At 42.1% G+C, this 21,585-nt stretch overlaps 1 protein-coding gene and 1 long non-coding RNA gene across 8 annotated transcripts in view; one reads left to right on the forward strand and one right to left on the reverse strand.

The window, feature by feature from the left end:
• Positions 1 to 6,067, reverse strand: part of LOC140910384 (uncharacterized) — a 30,507-nt gene extending 24,440 nt beyond the window's left edge. Inside the window, exons 1-2 of the long non-coding RNA XR_012158558.1 lie at positions 5,713 to 6,067; positions 4,636 to 4,833 (exon numbers count right to left, since the gene is read on the reverse strand). This is a non-coding gene — a long non-coding RNA (uncharacterized lncRNA). The remainder of the gene's footprint in view (positions 1 to 4,635; positions 4,834 to 5,712) is intronic.
• A 2,138-nt stretch (positions 6,068 to 8,205) lies between these two features.
• Positions 8,206 to 21,585, forward strand: part of PCDH10 (protocadherin 10) — a 68,903-nt gene continuing 55,523 nt past the window's right edge. For all 7 annotated transcript variants that reach the window (XM_073341122.1, XM_073341126.1, XM_073341124.1 and 4 more), the window contains exons 1-3: positions 8,206 to 11,662; positions 13,461 to 13,519; positions 14,130 to 14,236. In XM_073341122.1, the coding sequence (XP_073197223.1) occupies positions 9,062 to 11,662; positions 13,461 to 13,519; positions 14,130 to 14,236 (2,767 nt within the window). In that variant the 5' untranslated portion in view covers positions 8,206 to 9,061. The remainder of the gene's footprint in view (positions 11,663 to 13,460; positions 13,520 to 14,129; positions 14,237 to 21,585) is intronic.

Raw genomic sequence — 21,585 nt, forward strand, 5'->3', positions numbered from 1 at the left:
CCACCCTATATCAGAAACCTACTGACCACTGTACTTACCTACATGCCTGCAGCTTTCATCTAGACCGCATCACACAATCCATTGTCTACAGCCAAGATCTAAGATACAACTGCATTTGTTCCGATCCCTCAGACAGAAACAAACACCAACATGATCTCTACCAAGCATTCTTAAAACTAAAATACCCACCTGCTGAAGTGAAGAAACAGATGGACAGAGCCAGAAGGGTACCCAGAAGTCACCTACTACAGGACAGGCCCAACAAAGTAAGTAACAGAACGCCACTAGCCATCACCTACAGCCCCCAACTAAAACCTCCCCATCGCATCATGAAGGATCTACAACCTATCCTGAAGTATGATCCCTCACTCTCACAGACCTTGGGAGACAGGCCAGTCCTCACCTACAGACATCCCCCCAAACCTGAAGCAAATACTCACCAGCAACTACACACCACACAACAAAAACACTAACCCAGGAACCAATCCCTGCAACAAACCCTGTTGCCAACTCTATCCGCATATCTATTCAAGGGACACCATCATAGAACCTAACCACATCAGCCATACCATCAGGGGCTCGTTCACCTGCACATCTATCAATGTGATATTGCCATCGTGTGCCAGCAATGCCCCTCTGCCATGTACATTGGCCAAACCAAACAGTCTCTAGGCAAAAGAACAAATGGACACAAATCAGACATCAAGAATTGTAACATTCAAAAACTGGTAGGAGAGCACTTCAATCCCCCTGGACACTCAATAACAGACTTAAAAGTGGCAATTCTTCAACAACAAAAACTTCAAAACCAAACTTCAGTGAGAAACTGCAGAACTGGAATTAATGTGCAAACTGGACACCATCAAATTAGGCTGGAATAAAGACTGGGAGTGGATGGGTAACTACAAAAAGTAATTTTCCCTCTGCTGATACTCACACCTTCTTGTGAACTGTTGGAAATGGCCAACGTCCACTTTGATTGTATTGGCCTTGTTATCACTACAAAAGTAATTTTCCCTCTTTTGATATTCACCCCTTCTTGTCAACTGTTGAGAATACTCAACTTCCACCTTAATTGAATTGGCCTCATTAGCACTGACTCCTCACTTGGTAAGGCAACTCCCATCTTTTAATGTACTGCTCACTGTATTTTTCACTCCATGCATCTGATGTGGGAGTTTTAGCTCATGAAAGCTTATGCCCAAATAAATTTGTTACTCTCTAAGGTAACAAGGACTCCTCGTTGTTTTTGCTGATACAGACTAACACAGCTACCACTCTGAAACCTGTCTCCAGGCAGAGTGACAATGACTATTGAGTTTGAGTGACTCAATTTTTCAGTGCCCCATTTGAGGTCTCTGGAAGTTTGGAGCACTAACCCTTTGAAAATAAGACTTTTTAAAGGTGTCTCTAGTTGTGCACATGAAAACTGAGGCAGCCATAAACACTAATCACTTCTGAAAACCTTGGCCATCCTGTCTATTTATATAAACATTGTGAAAGTGTCATTTGGAGGTCCAGAGAATGAGACATAATAGACATGACCTGGATTCTGCTACTCTTACTCACACTGAGTGGTACCTGACTGCTTGAATAGTCTCATTGAAATCAGTTTCACTGTTTAGTGAGTAAAATGTTATTCAGTGTCAGAAGGTATGAAAGAATCTGGCCCTAAGAAAACAGCAAAGCACCTTTATCTGTGGGGACATCAGTCCTTACTCAGAGGAAACTCCCAAGGCCTTCTAGAGAGGTCCTAGAGTGCTTAATTCTTCATAGAGGTAAGAGTACTATTTGTATTTCTGCACTAATAAAATAGCAGCATAAGGTCATAAATACAGTGATGAGTTATTATCACCAGGAGTCCTCCAGACATAAACACAAAGAGGTTGATTAACATGATATCTCCAAATTCCTGCTTATGCTTGCACATCACCGACATTGTTTGGAAAGCCAACAGTGACTGTCTTGATCACTGGTGACCTCAACAAGAATTTTGGTGGCTGCTATATTGATCAGACCCTGGGGCTGTTCCTCAGATAAATACTAAAGCAAACAGTTTTTATCTATTAGCCAAATGGTCTAGCCCAGTGGGTCTCAATCAGGAGTATGCACACCCCTGGGGGTACACAAAGGTCTTCCATGGGGTACATCAACTCATCTAGATATTTGCCTAGTTTTATAGCAGACTACATAAAAAGCACTAGCGAAGTCAGTACAAATTAAAATTTCATACAGACAGTGACTTGTCTATACTACTCTATATAATATACACTGAAATGTAAGTACAATATTTATATTCCAATTGGTTTATTTTATAATTATATGGTAAAAATGAGAAAGTGAGCAATTTTTCAGTAATAGTGTGCTGTGACACTTTCTTTGTATTTTTATGTCTGATTTTGTAAGCAAGTAGTTTTTAAGTGAGGTAAAATTTGGAGCACGCAAGACAAATCAGACTCTGGAAGGGGTATTGTAATCTGGAAAGGTTGAGAGCTATTGGTCTAGCTTTCCTGTTTTGTGTGATCAAACACAATTAAGAGAGAAACTCATTAGGGGAGTGGTGGAGGTGGTGGCAGTGAACCTTTCCCTGCTCACACAGATAACTTTAATCAGGCCTTTCAGTTAATTTCTGAAACCCTTCTGTATCAGCATCAATGTCTGAAGCAGGATTTTCAGCCTAAGGCCCCATCAGGAAAAACCCACATAGCTTCCCATCAGCAAAGCAGACAGTTTTGTTTTCATGGCAGTGTCTTGTAGCTCTTATTTACAATCTGAATCACATCATTGATTTCAGTAATCTTTCCTGCACTAAGAACGGATATTAATTATTTCAACGCAGGACCTGGGTGGGTTTTGTTTGTTTGTTTTGAAAATCCAGATATTTAAAATTAAGACAAATAATAACACTCCATAGATCCTTCGAGAGTTAAAAAAACTCCACAAGTTATTTTAATGGTGCAAGAAGTAAAGGTGCCACGATATTCACCAGCCTGAAGACCATGGGTGCTGTCTACAGCAATTTACTAAGGGCCAGATCTCATCATCCTTACTAATGTTCAGTAGTATTTTACTTTATGAGTTCTCCCACTGATATAGCTCATGGAATAAGATACTACTCAATATGAATAAAGGCACCTGAATCTGGATTGAAGAGGTTGGGAGTGTACTACTGTGGGTAAGCTATATGATGCACTTTCATACGGATAACTAAGGTTTCTGGGTCTAAGCGGGTCTCATATCTCGGCAGGATCAAGAGCTGTATGACAGAATTTCTTTTGTAGCTTCTTCAGTCCCAGAGAAAGAAATGATCAATGTTTAGATATGAACATGCAGCAGATTTTTCCCCATTAAGAAAATATGTGAAATCCTATAAATACCATTGTAAATGGAGGTTTATGGAACATTATGATGAACCCAGAATATTGATTAGCCATATATTCTTCTTAGGAGGAAATGTGGTTGTTGAAAGGTGATCACAATGTTTAAGCATTTCCTAAATCCAAAACCTTGGGTAGAGCAGAGGTGAGGGAAACAAAAAACAGTTTCTGGAGGGAAAGCAGTTAAATGATGATCCAACATGAGGCAGTTTTGGATGCGGGGGGAGATCACTGGCTAATTTTCCACCCCAATCTGAAGGCAGGATTTACAAGCTGTAAACCATTGATTTACAGTTCTAAGTTGCAGGGTGGAGCAAAATGCGGCTCTGAAAAAGATTAGTCTCCCTTTGGTGAAGTAAATGGAAGCTGAAAAGATGATACCTGGGAAAGCTGTATGCAGGGCTGTATGCAGCAGCGCTTATCCCAGGGATATTCGAGAGACAAGGGTGGGTGATGACGCACCTTTTCTCTCTAACATGGCAAAGGTGACAGCCACCTGCTGGGATCGATTTTCCTCACTGGCGTCGGCAAATAAATAAATAAATAAATCCAAACATAAAGCTCTTTTGGTGCCGGCTCAAAAGGCATGTCCGGTTTAAAGATAGCCCGGGTGTTCTGATTAATCAATACCACCTACCGAAGAGAGTGGTGTTCGGCCTCAGAACTGAAACAGTATGATAAGAAAATGATATAGTGCGCGTTAGGATGTATAATTCATGTTGCCTTCATTTGCTCAGACCAGCGTAAAAATCCATACATCATTTTCTTGTTCATGTATTGCCTAAGTGCAATTTGTCATTTTGCATTAGAGGGCTGCTTCAGATCATCAGCGCTTTTAATTCACTGGCTACAGTTTAACAAAACACCGGCCCTGCTTGACAACTGAGCCTGCATAGGAAGGAAGCGCTATACTGGCTATAGCATGTAGCTTAAACAAAATGGAGACGTGTGTTTGATTTACAAACGTGGAGATAACGCACTTACCTGCTACAACTCTGGCACTGTCCTGAGCTGAGAAAAAGAAAATGGATCTGTTTGTTCTCATAGGTCCTCAAAGTATTATATACTTGACAACCACAGTGTTTATGTGAGCAGGCTTCTTTGCTTAGCCTAGCAGCTCCAGTGTATTTTTAATGTTGGCTGTATGAGAATTATTCTCACTTGGATATATCCTGGGTGCCATTAGCCAAATCAGTCATATTACGTTAAAATGTTTGTTTATGCTCCACCACTGACAACAAACACACCCAATGTTTACCTAGAAGTGATGAGCTTGCTTTCTTGATGAAATGCAGTTCCCTTGGCTTTGGTGGCCATTGGTTGTTCAATCACACAAAGCGGGCGATCTTTAAACTTTTGAGGGTCCCTGTTTATTGTCACATCTGGACTTACTGCTTTTACTCAATTACTTTAAAAAAATCACCTTTCTTGATTCTGAGCACTGAGCTCTGGCACACTGCAATAATAAGAGGCTTTAGATTAGAAACAGATTGCTTTCAAGTCATGTTAAATCACAGCAAGCACTCATATATCTAGACGGAGGTTAACGAAGTGGCCCCCTTACAAAGGAAAATAGGATAGAAATTCCGTTGTTTTTTTTTTAAGTTTGTTGTTACACGTGTAAGGAGGAATTATTGCATTTTAAAGAACAAATAAACAAAGGGGAAGAAAAATAAACAAATGATTCAAATCCAAAATAAACATTTTATTATAGAAAAATAACAACTAAATCTAAGAGCCAAACTGTGCTCCTTAAACTTTCGTTTGCAACGGAATGAGAGGTGGGATAGAGAATTGCTAGTGTAGGGTCGACTTCCCACTGTGTGAGCACCGATGGGTAACTTTAATGGTTCACCCCCTCTCTAGGTTGCTGCTCTGCTGTAATTACGGCTCCCGTGGAGAGGCAGCACTGTGTTTGTTATATAGCACTTCAAAGCAGCCGTCATTACAACAACAAAGCCATTTGTTTATGTAATCCCTGTAAACTAAGAGCTGTGGACGCTGCCTGTGAAGGAAAATCAACAGAGCAAAGCGAATACATTAAACCTTAAAGTTGGTGATAAATGCAAAGGAATGCAAAATAAGATCCCAGTTCAGGGCGGGTGGAAAGGGAATTTCATGCGAGATGAAGTACGCTTGGGTCAACATCTGGATGGTGGCTAGATAAAAAATTAATTAAAATTCCCTAACTGCAGCTGCATGCAGTGCTTTGAATATTTTGGATTACAGCTCCTGCAAGCGAATACAAAAAAGAAGCATATGAATAACCAACAATTGAGTAAGTGATGTAATGAATATAAACAGCTATTGAGATATATCAATTAAAGCATCTTACTTCACAGTTTCATCCTTTGGCGACATTGGGGAAATCCGGGAGGAGAGGAGGAATGAAGCCAGCGTCCTGCACAGAAATACCTGCAAAGAAATCACATCTTGCCTGCAATGAGAGACTTTAACCGCTAGGAGGAGCCTGCTACCTACAATTGCAAAGCAAATCCACTCATCCCTTCAGCTACTACATCTGTATAAAACTTAAGTGTTATAGTTGATGCAGTGATTATTTACAACCAGATCGGTCCATCTATTGTATATCTTTAAGATTTCCAGGTTTCAATGAGCTGCCGGTGTTTGCGTGACTCTTAATTTCCATTCCCAGATTGTCTGAAACAGATTTAACAATCTGCATTGTCATTCATGTGGCTTTATTTGAGATAAATGCATACAAAATACAGAGATTTTTTTTTAAATGCACCAAAATTTCGAGGGGTCAGCTAAAGCCCCTTCAAGTTACATGTCCTTCCTTTCGGATCGTAGGAGTAAAAACGGAAGGAAGGAAAGGGGGGCACGACGACGACAAGGATGATATATTGATCCAATGGCTGTATTCAGATTCAGATACGCCATAATCTCCTTTTCATTGATCCACAGGTCCTCTTATAAACTGTCTCTCCATTCTCAACCCCAGACATCACGCTGAAATCATGTTAGCTGCAGCGGCTTTAGCTTGGCTTTGCCGGGTTGTAAATTTACTGCAGCTGGAAAAGGATTAGCCATTTTTTTTTTCTGGTAACCCAGCTTTAACTGCTCAAAGATAAGACCCATTTACATGAAAGGAGCGAAGGAAGGAGGGGGAGAAGACCAAACTGCAATGAATGAATAGATAGAAAGATAAATACAAACATTTTTAAATACGTAGAGGATTTTTATCGAACATGTATCGAAATGAACATGTATCGAAATGTAATTTCCTCTATTTCCACAATAGGAAAATGCATCTGAACGGACAGCTTATTGAAATGTATCAAAGGAAGCCATCCTTCTCCTGTTTTACTAGTTATGATCAAAGATGTGATCACGAATCACTGATCTTACAAGAAGTCTCTCTTTCTGCCTAATATTTGGTGTTCCTTACAAACAATAACCAAATAGCATTTAGCAAAAAGTGAAATCTATGAACATTTCATCGTATTTGTACAAGGTTTAGAAAGTTATACAAATGGAACTTCAGTTTAATAAATCACCGGGTATATTATATGGAACACCAACGTATCCACAGTTTAGATTTATGAACATGTGTATCAAAATTAATCTATAAATCTTAACAGATGGTTTACATTGTAATGTAGACACATACATACATATCTCCAAAATGTGTGTTACCTATGGACTTTGCATGCAAAACCTATTGATATAAATGCAGAAATTGTCATTGACCTTACTTATTACAGTCTTCTACTCCTACTGACCTTCCACTATGGGGGGAGGGGGCAGGGAAATCTAGCGCTCTGGTGTTGAACAAGGCTTAGCACTATCCAATGTGTGTTGCTGAGTTTAAGTTGCAAAATAGTATTTCAGCAAAGGATACAAAAATGGATATTTTGTACAGTTGCAATAGTGACACAACTACTAAATAACATTTATCAGAGTGCTTTCCATGTCAGGTAAGTTGAAACAATAGTAAACACCGATAAAAAATGGTCCTTTGTACCCAGAGCATTGTATTAAATAATATTTTTCATCGGCAAACTTCTATTGACTCTTCCCATCTAACCCCCTTCTCGTCACACACAAGCTAATTTCAGATCCAGCACTGTTGACATTTATTCCACTCCATAACGCAAACTATCATATTCTGCTTTGATTCACATCTTGTACCATCTCTTTCACTTCAGACAGTGAAGCTGCAGAGGGTATAAATCAGGCCAGGATTTGGCCCAAATTCAGAACGGTGTTAATTAGATGAACTGGGAAGAAGTGTAGGAGTGTGATGGAAACTTGCACTCTCTCAGTTGTCAACCAATTATTTAAGGCAGCCCAGTATAAAATAAGGCACAAGTTTCCCTTGTTTACTCTTTTTAAAATGTTTGTTTTACCATTGAACCAGATATAGAGCTGGCCAAATAGGAAAAAAAAAAAAAAAAAAAGAAGAAGAAGAAGAAGAAGTTAGTAGCTGATGGAAATTCCTCCGCCACGGGGAAAACTGGTTATTATTGTCGTCTTGGTTTGCACTGATGACGATAGGTGATCTCCCTATTCAGTAACTGCAGCAGGGGAATAGTAACTTTCCGAGGCAGAGATTCCCCAGTAAGCGCTTCGGGACCTGCAGGGTTATTCTCTCTCTGTGTCTCTCTGTAGCATGCACACAAACCAACTAGAGGTCTGGGCTCTCCCCCCTCTCTCCCCTGTGATGCAGCCTGCTTGACGTGCGCTGGATCCAATAGGCTGTCGCCCCTGTGGGTGTTGCTACACACTCATTGGTTGGCAGGAGCAGGGCGCTGCGCAAAAACAGAAAAGCCGAGCGCTCGGAGCTCAGAAACTGCCAGTAGAGATCACAGGAGCTGGAGCTGGGACAGGAGGAGAGCTGCAGCGAGAGAGCGCGTGAGAGAGAAGAAAAAGCAGCAAGAGAGGAAAGACTAATCAGCACCTCAATAAAGAGCAAAACGATGACTATCATCATAACAATGGCAATAAAAGAAGAAAATATAAATAAAGGAAAGAAAATATAAAATAACAATGATTATTATTATAATAAAGGAGAAAATCCCAGAGAAATTCAGAGAATGAAAGTTTTGGGCGGCAAACCTTCTCTCTGCCTTTTTGATATTAGATCCTTTTGCTGGTTATATTTTTTTTTCATTTTTTCTGCCTTTTTCTGCATCTAAAGAGGGCATGTCCAGCGGTTCCTCCAGCAGCCTCTACCCCTCCTGCTCCCATCAGGAAGGCAAACCGAGGACAATCTTGAAATATAAAAATTTCCTCCTTGGGATTTGCTGCTGCCGCTGCCTCCACTGCCGCTGCAGCGGTGCAGTGCCAAGACTCTCGGAATAAATAAGAGCGGGCTACTGTGTATACTGTGTGTATATCTATCTATTTATCTATCTATCTCCATACAGCTCTAGGTATTATTAGTTGGCCATTTATATTGAAGATCACAGATGAGGTGGGAACGCCTATCTTCTTCGTTTGCTCAGCGTGTGAAATAATCATAAAAAAGAGGGAAATGGGGAAGAAAAACTCCTAATATGAAGCAGAAGGAATAATAATAATAAAACCCCTAGATCGAAATCCCACTCAGATCCCCCTCCCTCCACGCACGCACACTGCCCGCAGTATTTTGAGAGGGGAAGGTGGTGGTTTCTGAAGGAGGAAGTGGTGTTGGAGGGGATCTCTTTCCCCTTTTGGAGATGATTGTGCTATTCCTCCTTGCCTTGCTCTGGATGGTGGAGGGAGCCCTTTCTCAGCTTCACTACACGGTGCAAGAGGAGCAGGAGCATGGCACGTTCGTGGGGAATATCGCCGAGGACCTGGGCTTGGACATTACAAAACTTTCGGCTCGCCGCTTCCAGACGGTGCCCAACTCCCGGAGCCCTTACCTGGAGCTCAACCTGGAGACCGGGGTGCTGTACGTGAACGAGAAGATCGACCGGGAGCAGATCTGCAAGCAGAACCCCCCCTCCTGCCAGCTGCACCTGGAGGTCTTTCTGGAGAACCCCTTGGAGCTGTTCCGGGTGGAGATCGAGGTGCTGGACATCAACGACAATCCGCCTTCCTTCCCGGAGCCCGACCTGACCGTGGAGATCTCCGAGAGCGCCACGCCGGGCACCCGCTTCCCACTGGAGAGCGCCTTCGACCCGGACGTGGGCACCAACTCGCTGCGCACCTACGAGATCACCCCCAACAGCTACTTCTCGCTGGACGTGCAGACCCAGGGCGACGGCAACCGCTTCGCCGAGCTGGTGCTGGACAAGCCCCTGGACCGCGAGCAGCAGGCGGTGCACCGCTACGTGCTGACCGCGGTGGACGGGGGCCAACCCCAGCAGCGCACCGGCACCGCCCTGCTCACCATCAGGGTGCTGGACTCCAATGACAACGTGCCCGCCTTCGAGCAGCCCGTCTACACCGTGTCCCTGCCGGAGAACTCGCCGCCGGGCACCCTGGTGCTGCAGCTCAACGCCAGCGACCCGGACGAGGGCCAGAACGGCGAGGTCATCTACTCCTTCAGCAGCCACATCTCGGCGCGGGCCCGGGAGCTCTTCGGCATCTCGCCGCGCACGGGCCGGCTGGAGGTGAGCGGCGAGCTGGACTACGAGGAGAGCAGCGTGTACCAGGTGTACGTGCAAGCCAAGGACCTGGGCCCCAACGCCGTGCCCGCCCACTGCAAGGTGCTGGTGCGGGTGCTGGACGCCAACGACAACCCGCCCGAGATCAGCTTCTCCACCGTCAAGGAGGCGGTGAGCGAGGCGGCCGCGCCGGGCACGGTGGTGGCCCTGTTCAGCGTCTCGGACCGGGACTCGGAGGAGAACGGGCAGGTGCAGTGCGAGCTGCTGCAGGGCGACGCGCCCTTCCGCCTCAAGAGCTCCTTCAAGAACTACTACACCATCGTCACCGAGGGGCCGCTGGACCGCGAGCAGCCGGGCGGCGACGCCTACACCCTGACGGTGGTGGCGCGGGACCTGGGCGAGCCGGCGCTGAGCACCAGCAAGTCCATCCAGGTGCGGGTGAGCGACGTGAACGACAACGCGCCGCGCTTCAGCCAGCCCCTCTACCAGGTCTATGTGAGCGAGAACAACGTGCCGGGCGCCTACATCTACGCCGTGAGCGCCACCGACCGGGACCAGGGCGCCAACGCCCAGCTCGCCTACTCCATCCTGGAGAGCCAGATCCAGGGCATGTCCGTCTTCACCTACGTCTCCATCAACGCCGAGAACGGCTTCCTCTACGCCCTGCGCTCCTTCGACTACGAGCAGCTCAAGGAGTTCAGCTTCCAGGTGGAGGCCCGCGACGCCGGCGAGGAGCCCCAGCCCCTGGCCGGCAACGCCACCGTCAGCATCATCGTGGTGGACCAGAACGACAACGCGCCCGCCATCGTCAGCCCCCTGCCCGGCCGCAACGGCACCCCGGCCCGGGAGGTGCTGCCGCGCAGCGCCGAGCCCGGCTACCTGGTGAGCCGGGTGGCGGCGGTGGACGCGGACGACGGGGAGAACGCCCGCCTCACCTACAGCATCGCGCGGGGCAACGAGGCCAGCCTCTTCCGCATGGACTGGCGCACCGGGGAGCTGCGCACCGCGCGCAAGGTGCCGGCCAAGCGCGACCCCCAGCGGCCCTTCGAGCTGGTGATCGAGGTGCGCGACCACGGGCAGCCGCCGCTCTCCTCCACCGCCGCCATCCAGGTGGTGCTGGTGGACAGCGCGGTGGAGCGCCAGGGAGGCGGGGGAGGCGGCGGCCTGGGCGCGGGGGGCGGCGGCGCGGGCGGGGCGGGAGGGGAGCATCGCCCCAGCCGCGCCGGGGGCGAGACCTCGCTGGACCTGACCCTCATCCTGATCATCGCCCTGGGCTCGGTGTCGTTCATTTTCCTGCTGGCCATGATCGTGCTGGCCGTGCGCTGCCAGAAGGAGAAGAAGCTCAACATCTACACCTGCCTGGCCAGCGACTGCTGCCTGGGCTGCTGCTGCTGCTGCCCCTGCTGCAGCCGCCAAGCCCGGGCCCGCAAGAAGAAGCTGAGCAAGTCGGACATCATGCTGGTGCAGAGCTCCAACGTACCCAGTAACCCGGCCCAGGTCCCCGTGGAGGAATCGGGCAGCTTCGGATCCCACCATCACAACCAGAACTACTGCTACCAGGTCTGCCTCACTCCGGAGTCAGCCAAGACCGACCTGATGTTCCTCAAGCCCTGCAGCCCATCCCGGAGCACTGACACTGAGCACAACCCCTGCGGGGCCATAGTGACAGGTTACACGGACCAGCAGCCAGACATCATCTCCAATGGCAGCATATTGTCCAACGAGGTAAGGTTCAAAGGGATTTGTAACACTCTCCAACCCCTTCGTATCTAGCAAGCTTCGCTCAGCTGTGCACGTTCGTTACAGGTGCATGCGTCCCTGTGCTGCTTTGCTTGTTTGCTATTATTTTTACGGTTTTGACAATGAAAAATGAGCTTGCTTTTGTTTTCTTATGTACTCTGATGCCCCTGATTCTCACTCTCCCTAGGGCTTGCAGGTCTCAACCACTCTGGATTCTCTCTTGTCTTGTCAGTGTCACTGTCAAGCTGCACTGCAGTCTTTTCCCAACCCCATCTTTGCTTTCAATTAGTCTCTTGAAGCTGTTTCCCTTCGTTCCCCTTTGAAGAATGTCGTTTTTCTTTGCCCCTCCTTCATAATAGCCTCTTATCCTCATGCTTCTTTGATCATAAATACTTGCATGGTTTTCATCACCTGTCAACAAGAGAGCCTGACACTGCATAATAGTTTCAGCTGTGATCTACCTTAAAGTGAGTCGGTTGCTTCTTTTCATTTGAAGCATTAGTTCTGCACTGGACAGCATTTCAGAAACTGTTGCATCCAAACTCCCACACCACGTGAATATGAGTGAAGCTTGCTAGCGTCTCTGTATTAAAATAACATAATGATATACTAGTTTCTAATTTTATTTTAACTGTATGCTGTAAATGAAACACCTTTCCATCTTCTAGGCATTGCTCCTCGCAAAATCACTGCAATTGGCATTAATGAAGTTACCTGCACAATGAATTCAGAGTTTTCCTAATGCAAAAAAGTAAAGCATTTATATGTGTTTCTACAAATCTTTGCATGTACAATTAAGGCTGTGGGGGAAACCCCTCTGGAGTTTGTGAACATCTCTATACTTGGCAGGAGCTTTAATTAATGTGAAAATTAGTGTTCATTAATTGACTTTTTTTTTTTTTACTCTGCCTTAACAGTTCTTTCCTATACTGAAGGAGAACTTGAAAATAAAACGTCACAAAAGAATTTCCGTGAAAGCATATATCAAGGCTTAACATTCTCACCCATTAAACATGTGGTCTATATTGTACTATCTAGTGCGTAAAGATTTCTGTGGAAGCTTATATCAAGACTTAACATTCTCCTATTAATCATTTTGTCTGTTGTCTTTTAACTAATGTGTGCACCAGTACATTATGATGATGCACCACTGAAAGAAAAAGCAGTGTTCCTTAATACTGATTTGCTGAATACTTCAAGGCCAGTTAAGATATTGTTATATTTTGTTTAAAATTGTTTTAAAATCTTTCTGAAATATTTTAAATATTAGCCTTTAGTGTAGACCCTACATCAGATGTTTATAAAGAGATGTGGCTTCTGGTATTTTTTGAGGGCAACAGGATATCCCATATTTTCTTTTCAGGACTCAATCTGTCTGATTATTACTCTCCCTTTTTCTCATATAGGATATTTAAAAAACACAGTGGGACAGATTAAGACCCCCCCCTGGCTCACAGTGAGTGGTGTTTTACACCACAGGTAGCCCCATTGATTTCAGTGTAATTAACTTACACTTGTGGTGTAAGATACTATTCAGCATGATTAAGGGGATCAGGAGTTGGCCTTAAATAACTGAGGAAACCCCTTATTTATTGATCTGTAGTCCCACTTGCATGAGTAAGGCCACCAGGGTTTGACCCCTTAAATGTAAGGAAAGAATTATTTATGGCCTACCTATAGCTGTACCTTTGTGATGAGTGTTCCTGGCTGAATGTGTGTGCCTTCTGATGTCGTTGGTTGTAAAAATATTGAGTTCAAATAAGTTCCAATTATTTTTTTCTAGACAAAACATCAGCGTGCAGAGCTCAGTTATCTAGTTGATAGACCCCGACGGGTAAACAGGTATGAGCTCCTTGTTCTTGTTTTCTTAATGTAGGAATTTATCCAAGACGTATTTTAGCATGTGTGAGTGGGGATGTAGAAATGTGTTTACTTCAGATGTAAAATAATAGCTAAACAACCAATATGTATTTAAAATTATGAATTTATTTAGAGATACCATTAAATAAAATAAGCAGTGCCACATAAACATCTCTGAATTATGGCAGTTGTGAATCTGTTTTAAGCCATCTGAAAAGAGAGCAAATTCTAATTCTGTACTCATCAAAAATGTGCTTTAAATACTTATGAGTCCCTCCGTACATTCTGACAGACAATATTGATTTATCTGAGTGTTAATTTAGACTTCCAGCTTAAGCAAATGGTACCAAATTATTTACAACAACTACATGTAACACAGGCAGTGTAATAATGGCTACTGTCTATTTCGGTTGGATTAATAATGCCTGAATATACAAGTTTTGTGTATGATGGACAGACTGGTTCTGCAGAAATAGTGTTGCAGAGAGGAGGCCTGGATGAATGCAGCACCATGTGTGGCCATGTGATGGCAGAAGAATGTTTTATGAGTCCCTCTTCATGTTTATTCTCATAAGATTTTTGATGTTTCTAGTTCTGCATTCCAGGAAGCAGACATAGTAAGCTCTAAGGACAGTGGTCATGGAGACAGCGAGCAAGGAGACAGTGATCATGATGCCACTAATCGAGGTCAATCCTCTGGTAAGTCTGATAAGGGAATCTAAATATTTGATCTTTTAATAAGAGAGCCAGAAAGGGCAATTATGTGGTTATAAATAATATAACATGAGTGTTTATAGGTACAGCATATGTATATAATGTATGGATGGATGAATTTACTGTCAACTTGATGGTATACTGAGATAGTCAAGAGATTGTTTCTCAACCCTGACTAGCTTTTGAGAAGTATAGCTGTTTTCTGCAAGTTGTTCTGTATCCTTGGCTCTTCCTGCACATTAAAGCAAAGTTGTTGGTATATCTTTATAGCAGACCACAGATTTTTCAACAGCCGATTTGAGGAATTTCAGAGTATTGGGCAACTTTGGTTAGTGACTGTAGCTGGCATGGTAGTGTGAAGCATAGTGGGAGTTCCCAAGGGAAAGACTGAACTCTCTGATTGAATGACTGCCAGATTGTGAGGATTTTTGCTGGGATCAGTGGAGACACATAGAGTGCTTTGAATATGTAATGTGTTATACTTTCAGACTTTCTGAGGCTTGTTTTGTAATTCAAATAAAGGGACTATGTAATATAATGATGTCCTTGTTAATGAGTAAAAGGTATACAGTGGTCATCCCTTCAGTCCTAATGAAAGAAAAAAATGTTTAAAAATACTGTTAGATCATGATTTAGAGGAGATAGATGTGTTTAAACAGTGGAATTATTTCTGCATGTATGTTGCTCTCTCTATGCTCTCATATTAGTGTAAATTCTTTTTGAAAGATAGGCTCTGTGTATTTGGCTGTAAAACATACACACACACACACACACACACACACACACACACACACAAAGTACACTTCAGCTAATAATTCTGTTGAACACATTGACCAGTGGTGTGGGAACCTCAGATTAGTTATAACTTATTTCTCCTTCTTCTGCAACCTGTAAAAGGCCCAGGTATTTGCTGCAAGTGTTTTATGCAAGGTGATTTCAAACTCCTTCACTTCCCTCCTCTTATCCCCTTCTCACTGATCTCAGACCAGCATTCCCAGAAGCATCAAAGAGAAATGATGGTTGTTTCCCTATCTTGCCCAGGAGCTGTGGCTGCTACAGTCCCTTGCTCTGCTAACATTCTGTGTCTTCTCATGCTCTTACCACTGTCTCCTTTGCCATGGGAAACCCAGGCACCAGGGGAAAACGGGACACTCAAGGGCCCCTTTATATTGCTGCAAGTCATTAATATGCAGACCTAATGAGACTTGAGAAAAGCCAAGAGTCTCCGGAGCTCCCCGCTCCTTGCCGGGCTTCCCACTAGTTGAACAGAGTGTCTATTTTGTGTCTGGGAACCTGACAACAAACCAGGTCTTGCCAGAAGTTTACATCTGAACACAGAGCCCCCTTTCATTTTTGTCCTATATATGGTGTATGATTTATTGTTGTCTTAAAAAGCAGTGCATTTAGCCTTCCCCCACCCATTCTTTCACACAGTTTCTGATGCGCAGCAATCAGTGCTAGAGAGTTATAAAAAGCTCCCACTCCTCCTGCCCCTCCCTCTGTTTTTTTAACTTAGCTGCATTTCATTATTTTTTTTTACAGTGTTTTACTGCAGCACTCGTCTCAATGAACATTTCAATCAGTTTAGTCCCTCAGCATAATGAACCATAATAACCAAACAGGAGAGAAAAGAATAAACAGCTGCATAAGGGGCTGGATTTGAAAGACTGATGGTGGCAATATAATCACATAGTTGCACATCAGCCAAAAGCTATTTTATTTTGAAATCATCCAGTTCTGTTACTATACTTATGTTTCTGCTTCCCCCACCCCCTCCTCCTTTTTAAAGTAGTATAATTCAGACATGAACATTGAAGCCATTCTCAAACTTGGCACCAGTTTTCAGACTGAGCCAATTCTTTTTGTTGTTTTTGTTTTACAATGAGGAAAAAAAAATCTGCTTTGCTCTTTTAAAGACATTTAATTTGTTTTAAAATAATGGTTTAATATGATTTATGGGCTCATGCAATTAAAACAGAGATTTGATATGAACAAATGAAATTTGACAATAAGCTTTCTGTCTAATCAGAATTAATATCACAAACTGAAAACACAAACATACAAAATTCAACATCCAATTTTGATAAACTACTACAGTGCATTTAGCATAATTATTTTGCATAAGGATTTTTACAAAGCGGGTAATAAATATGTATTTACAAGGTATACTGGAAATTTCTACAGGGTGTTTTGGGTCTATTTGATACATATAGTAGTAAAGTCTTATATAAATCCTGGGCTGAATCTTGCCGTCATTACACAGACATTGGCACCAGTGATGATGATACATACAGAGAAGGAGTTCAGTATAAAACTTGTATTCACTTTCAGTACTTCTTAATGAATTATATGAAAGGATGAGAGTAAATCTTGTTTGAATTTCAATGTCTGAGGACATTGCTTCTCAATTAATTTTAAATGTAGCTCTTCGATTTTCAATTCTTTCCAAATTAGCAGAGAAAACACATTGCTCCACAGCAAGGCTAGGAAAAACAAAAACATAATGGTGAGCAACATCATCTCAGTGAAAAATTATATATGTGCGGCCCAACTGTGCTCTCTTATCCCCTTATGCTTCTCTTCCGCCTTTCTGCTTATATGCTATTATCACCATCCTTCCTTTGCATTTTCTTTTATTTCTTCCTCTAGCTCTATATTTGTTTCCTTTTGCTTTCTTCTCTTTCGCCTTTCTTTATATTTTGTTTTTTTCTTCCTCATCATCATTTTATCATCTGTCTCTCTTCTTCTCAAGATAGTACCTGCCACAGAATAGCATCATATTCATGTCCAGAAATACTTGATAAATGGTTCCTACGGCAAAATTAAATATACTCCTAGTCATTTTCACACTGCAGGTGGCTTTGCTTGGAAAAGCATTTTGCACTTCACTTTACATACTGTGTGACTGCTCCTGCTGTTACCATTTGTCCTGTGGTAGTCCAGTGCCTGGTCAAAGTGACTGTGGAAGAGGTAGTGGTTTAATAATTGGGAACCATGGCACAGATACTTATGCATAATGGGAGTCTTTCACTGTGTGATAGAGCCACCATGCTCAACTGCTTAGGAGGTATATTGAACTAAGTTATTACAATCCTTTGAAATATTATAGGCCAGATCCTCTGTTGGTGTAAACTGTAGCATCAGTGACTGAACCAAGAATTTGGCTCATTTTTTTTAATTCATATTTTCTTAATATTGATTGAATTTAATGCATGTGAAAGGTGCTTGATTCTGTCTGTCTGTCTTAGAACTTATATGGCCCCCAGTACTGTAGCATCTGAATACCTCACAATCTTCTATGTATTTATCTTTCCAAGACCCCTGTGAGGTATTGAACTACTATTAGTCCCACTTCAAGTTGGAGAATTGAGGCACTCCCATTGAAATCAGTGGGAGTTAGGTGCCTAGATGCTTTTGAAAATCCTACTATAAGTGACTTTCCCAAGATCATACAGGTAGTTTGTGGCAGAGCAAGGAACAGGCTCTCCTGAGACCCAGGCTAGTGCCCTCACTGTTGGACCATCCTTTCTCTCTGACTTAGCGTCTTGGAAAGAAAAGTCCTTATTTATCTGTAGAACAGATACAGCTAGAGCAGTGACCGTTGTAGGTTCCCACATCAACCCCTAAATGTGCATCAATCATATTCTAAAGAAATCTCTTCTAAGAATGAAATTAATTTGTTCTCCACACCTAATTACATTCTTGGCCTCTCTTTTGGGATTGCCAACATAGATGCCAGTTACTGCTCTGCATATATATGTGTTTAAGTTTTATGAGGTAGACACCTGTCCACAAGGACTTGGACTGATGCTGCCAGTTCATTTCATATAGCTGGTCACCAAGTAACCATCTGATGGTAATGGCTTGTAGACACTAGATTTTCACTTGGGATCTGCTGAGTTCTGTATATCATTAGTTTTACATTACACATTTTATGGAATTAGTTTTGTAACATAATTGGGCAGGTATATTTGCAGGTAGAGATGTATATAAAACGTTGTAGATATAACGATACACCCACATTGTTCCATTAGCAAGTATGTCTTCCTATTCTGTAAACAGTTCAAACATGCAATACCAGAGACCGCAAGGCTAAGATCTAAAATTAGACTTCCTCTCACTATGGGCAAGTGTACACTACAAAATTAAGTGGACTTAAGTTACGTTGACATACAGCCACCACAGTAATTGATTCAGTTTTACATGTCCACACTATGCTTCTTGTGTCAGCGGTGTGCATCCTCACCAGGAATGTTTGCACTGATTTAACTGCCAGCGTGGGGCATTGTATGATGGTTTCTGAAAGGCAGCTATAGTCAATATAAGCAACACAGTATCTACACTGACACTGTGTTGACCTAACTACATCAACTTAAGCGTGATGCCTCTCATGGAGATGAAATGCTTAAGTCGGTGTAGTGGACAAGTTATATTTGTGGAAATTCCATTTTAGTGTAGTCGCTAACAGATTTAGGTCGACATAAGCTGCCTTCCGTTGACCTAACTCTGTAGTGTAGACCAGGCCTATATCTGTAAGAGACGGGGCATTACAAAGACATCTGGTGAGTTTCTAAGAGTTTAAGGTGCCAGTTGTGCCATTCCACACCCTCATATCAAGTGATTTGTGCAACGGCTTTAGCACGAGCCAATGTGTCTATCCTGTGGGATGCAGGAACAGCAGCATATGGTAACTGGTATGGGGAAAACAGATTGAGAAATAAAAAGAAGAGATTCCAGTGGTGAAAGGACAGAAAAAAATCAGTATTCCTTTCCAATAGAACAGTTAAATACTGTTCTGAAGATCATTTGGGCAAAAAAACCATGAGGGTGAACATAAAGTGGTCTAGAAAAGTGCTTTGACTCTAGCCGATTTTGGGGGGTGGGGGGAGCAGGATTCTTGCATTCTTAATGATGTTTGCTCCTCAGTGATCCAGATTAGACTTTGAAGTTATTATTTGGAAGAACTGAATCTATCTTGGGGATGTTTAGGTCTTTATTCATGCTGTTGTGAGGATGGAGACAGTTTTATGCAGGGCAGTACATCAGTTGCCTTGTGAAGGCTAGCTTCATAACAGAAGAAATTGCCAGTATGCTTTCATTATCAATAAAAAATGATGCTGTAGAAAATAACACCCTCTGAAAAAAGAACAGTTGCTTTGTTAACACTTTATTAGTATTTGCTATTTTTATTACATAATTAGCATTAATAATATGTTTGAATATATTTATTAATTACTCTAAAGGTTTGGCATGTGGATCATTTTTCTTTAATTACATTTAAAATATAAGTTATTTAAAAAATGAATCTCAAAAATTGCCTAAATATCTCTTTGATCTAAAGAGAGTCTTTCATGCCAACTAACATACATATTCATAGACATTTTTGGTTTTGTCTTTTTAAAATTGAGATAAAAGGGATACTTCAGAAAATCTGGTCCAAACCAACAAATTCAGGAATGAGAGTTAGCATTAAAACTCTACCCTCAACCCCTATCTCCCTTGGCCATCCTAAATATGTCAGGCCATGTGGCATGTGAAATTGTTCACTGTCCAGTGACCTATCCAATAACTGGATTACAGGGTAAGGAATGATCTCCTGGTCTTTTTTCATGCATATATTAAATTGCAGTGTTTATCATATATTGCTATTTGAGAACTCTGTGCCAGATATTTATATTCTTTTCATGCAGATATTGAATTTATTCTCACCTTTAAAATCTCAGTTTATCTGGTACTTTATATTTTTCAATTCAATTATAGTATGAAATATTTCTTCACTGTGGATTTACAATTATGATGGATAGTTTAGTCCAGAACGACTGTACATCTGGCAGGATATATGAAGGAGATGCAATGGAAGTGTTATACTGCCTAAACATTTTTTTTTGTTATAAATCACAAATACTGTGTTTCGTTTATGAAGGAGTCCTGTGCCGGATGCTTTATTTTGCTTTCTGTGATATAGCCTCTTTCCTGCAACACGGAAAAATAGACAATCATTTTCCTTTCTCTATTGGTTTGTGCATTGAATACTTTCTGTTAGAAACAATTTGCGAGAATGTCATCCCATTATACCATAATTAAAAAGGACGAATATTTAGCTATTATATCATAGTTAATAAAATTGAGTATAGGTACCCATGAAATTTCAAAACTAGAATGCTAATTTGAATTTACTGTGCTCTAAATATATTAATATCTAAGGTCCTGATTCTGCACCCATTAAAGTTTGGGGGAATGTAGCCACTGAGAAATGGGAGCAGTCATCCCTGGACACTTGCTCCCCAGCCACCCACCTATATACACACTTGAATTCTGGCTGTCTATTCCAGCCGTGGATATTAGTAGCTAGATCTTTATTCTTAAATCATCTTCTGGTACCTTCTCTTTCCTTCAAGATAAATCAGATTTGGTACATGCAACATATATTTCAGAGCCCCCTGTTTTCATTTCTTCATTTATTAAAATGTTGATTTGTAGTGGCTATAACATCATTTTCAGGTCCTATAATAAGCTGTTACATAAACCTGTTTGTTCAATGCACTGCAGTTGACAAGCAGAAATCAAAGGAAACTAAGAAGTAATAGGTGGATAGACAGAATTTTCCGGTTTAGGAGCTGATATAAAACCAAAATGTTAATATATCAGGTAATTTTCCAGGAGAAAAATAAACCCAGGGAGAAGTGGGGAAAAAAAAAGGTCTGCCCTTGAATAAATATCTAAAGCTGTCTCTTCCCACTGGCAAAACAAACAAACAACAGTTCAGTGCTTATCCTCAAGCTTTTCTTTCCCTTTCCCATCACCGTTCAGTTTCAGAAGACATTGAATTAATTTGGTCACTGAGGTAATATTAGTGAAATGAAATTTGTAATAATTTTCCTACAAAATATATGGATATTATTCACATTTGACTTACATTAGGAGATCTGAAAACTGAGTATATCAGTTTGAATTAAGTGTTGCATCTACCTACTCATTTGCAAAAATCCTTAAAATATAAAGAATGCCTTACTCTGCATAGAAAAAAAAATATTGGAATTGTTCTAATACTAGTGTTAGTATTGATGGTGTGTGGCCACCTCTTTGTAGAGTGTACATGGGTGAACCTTTCTTTCTCTGTTTTATTTATCATCCCTTTTTTGTAATAGATGCTACCATTATGATATCAAGAACTAAACTAGCCAGCTACCTCATAAACAATTTGTATGTCTTGCATGCTGTTCCCTGTCTGTTTCCTTAATTCCAGTTGCAGTTCACGTTTGCATTCATCAACAGCTCACTGATCAGTAATTTATTTCCAGACTTCTGCGTATCAATTATCAATGGAAGGGTAT

This window comes from Lepidochelys kempii, chromosome 4 (genome assembly GCF_965140265.1).
Source record: "Lepidochelys kempii isolate rLepKem1 chromosome 4, rLepKem1.hap2, whole genome shotgun sequence".
NCBI classification, from domain to species: Eukaryota; Metazoa; Chordata; order Testudines; family Cheloniidae; genus Lepidochelys; species Lepidochelys kempii.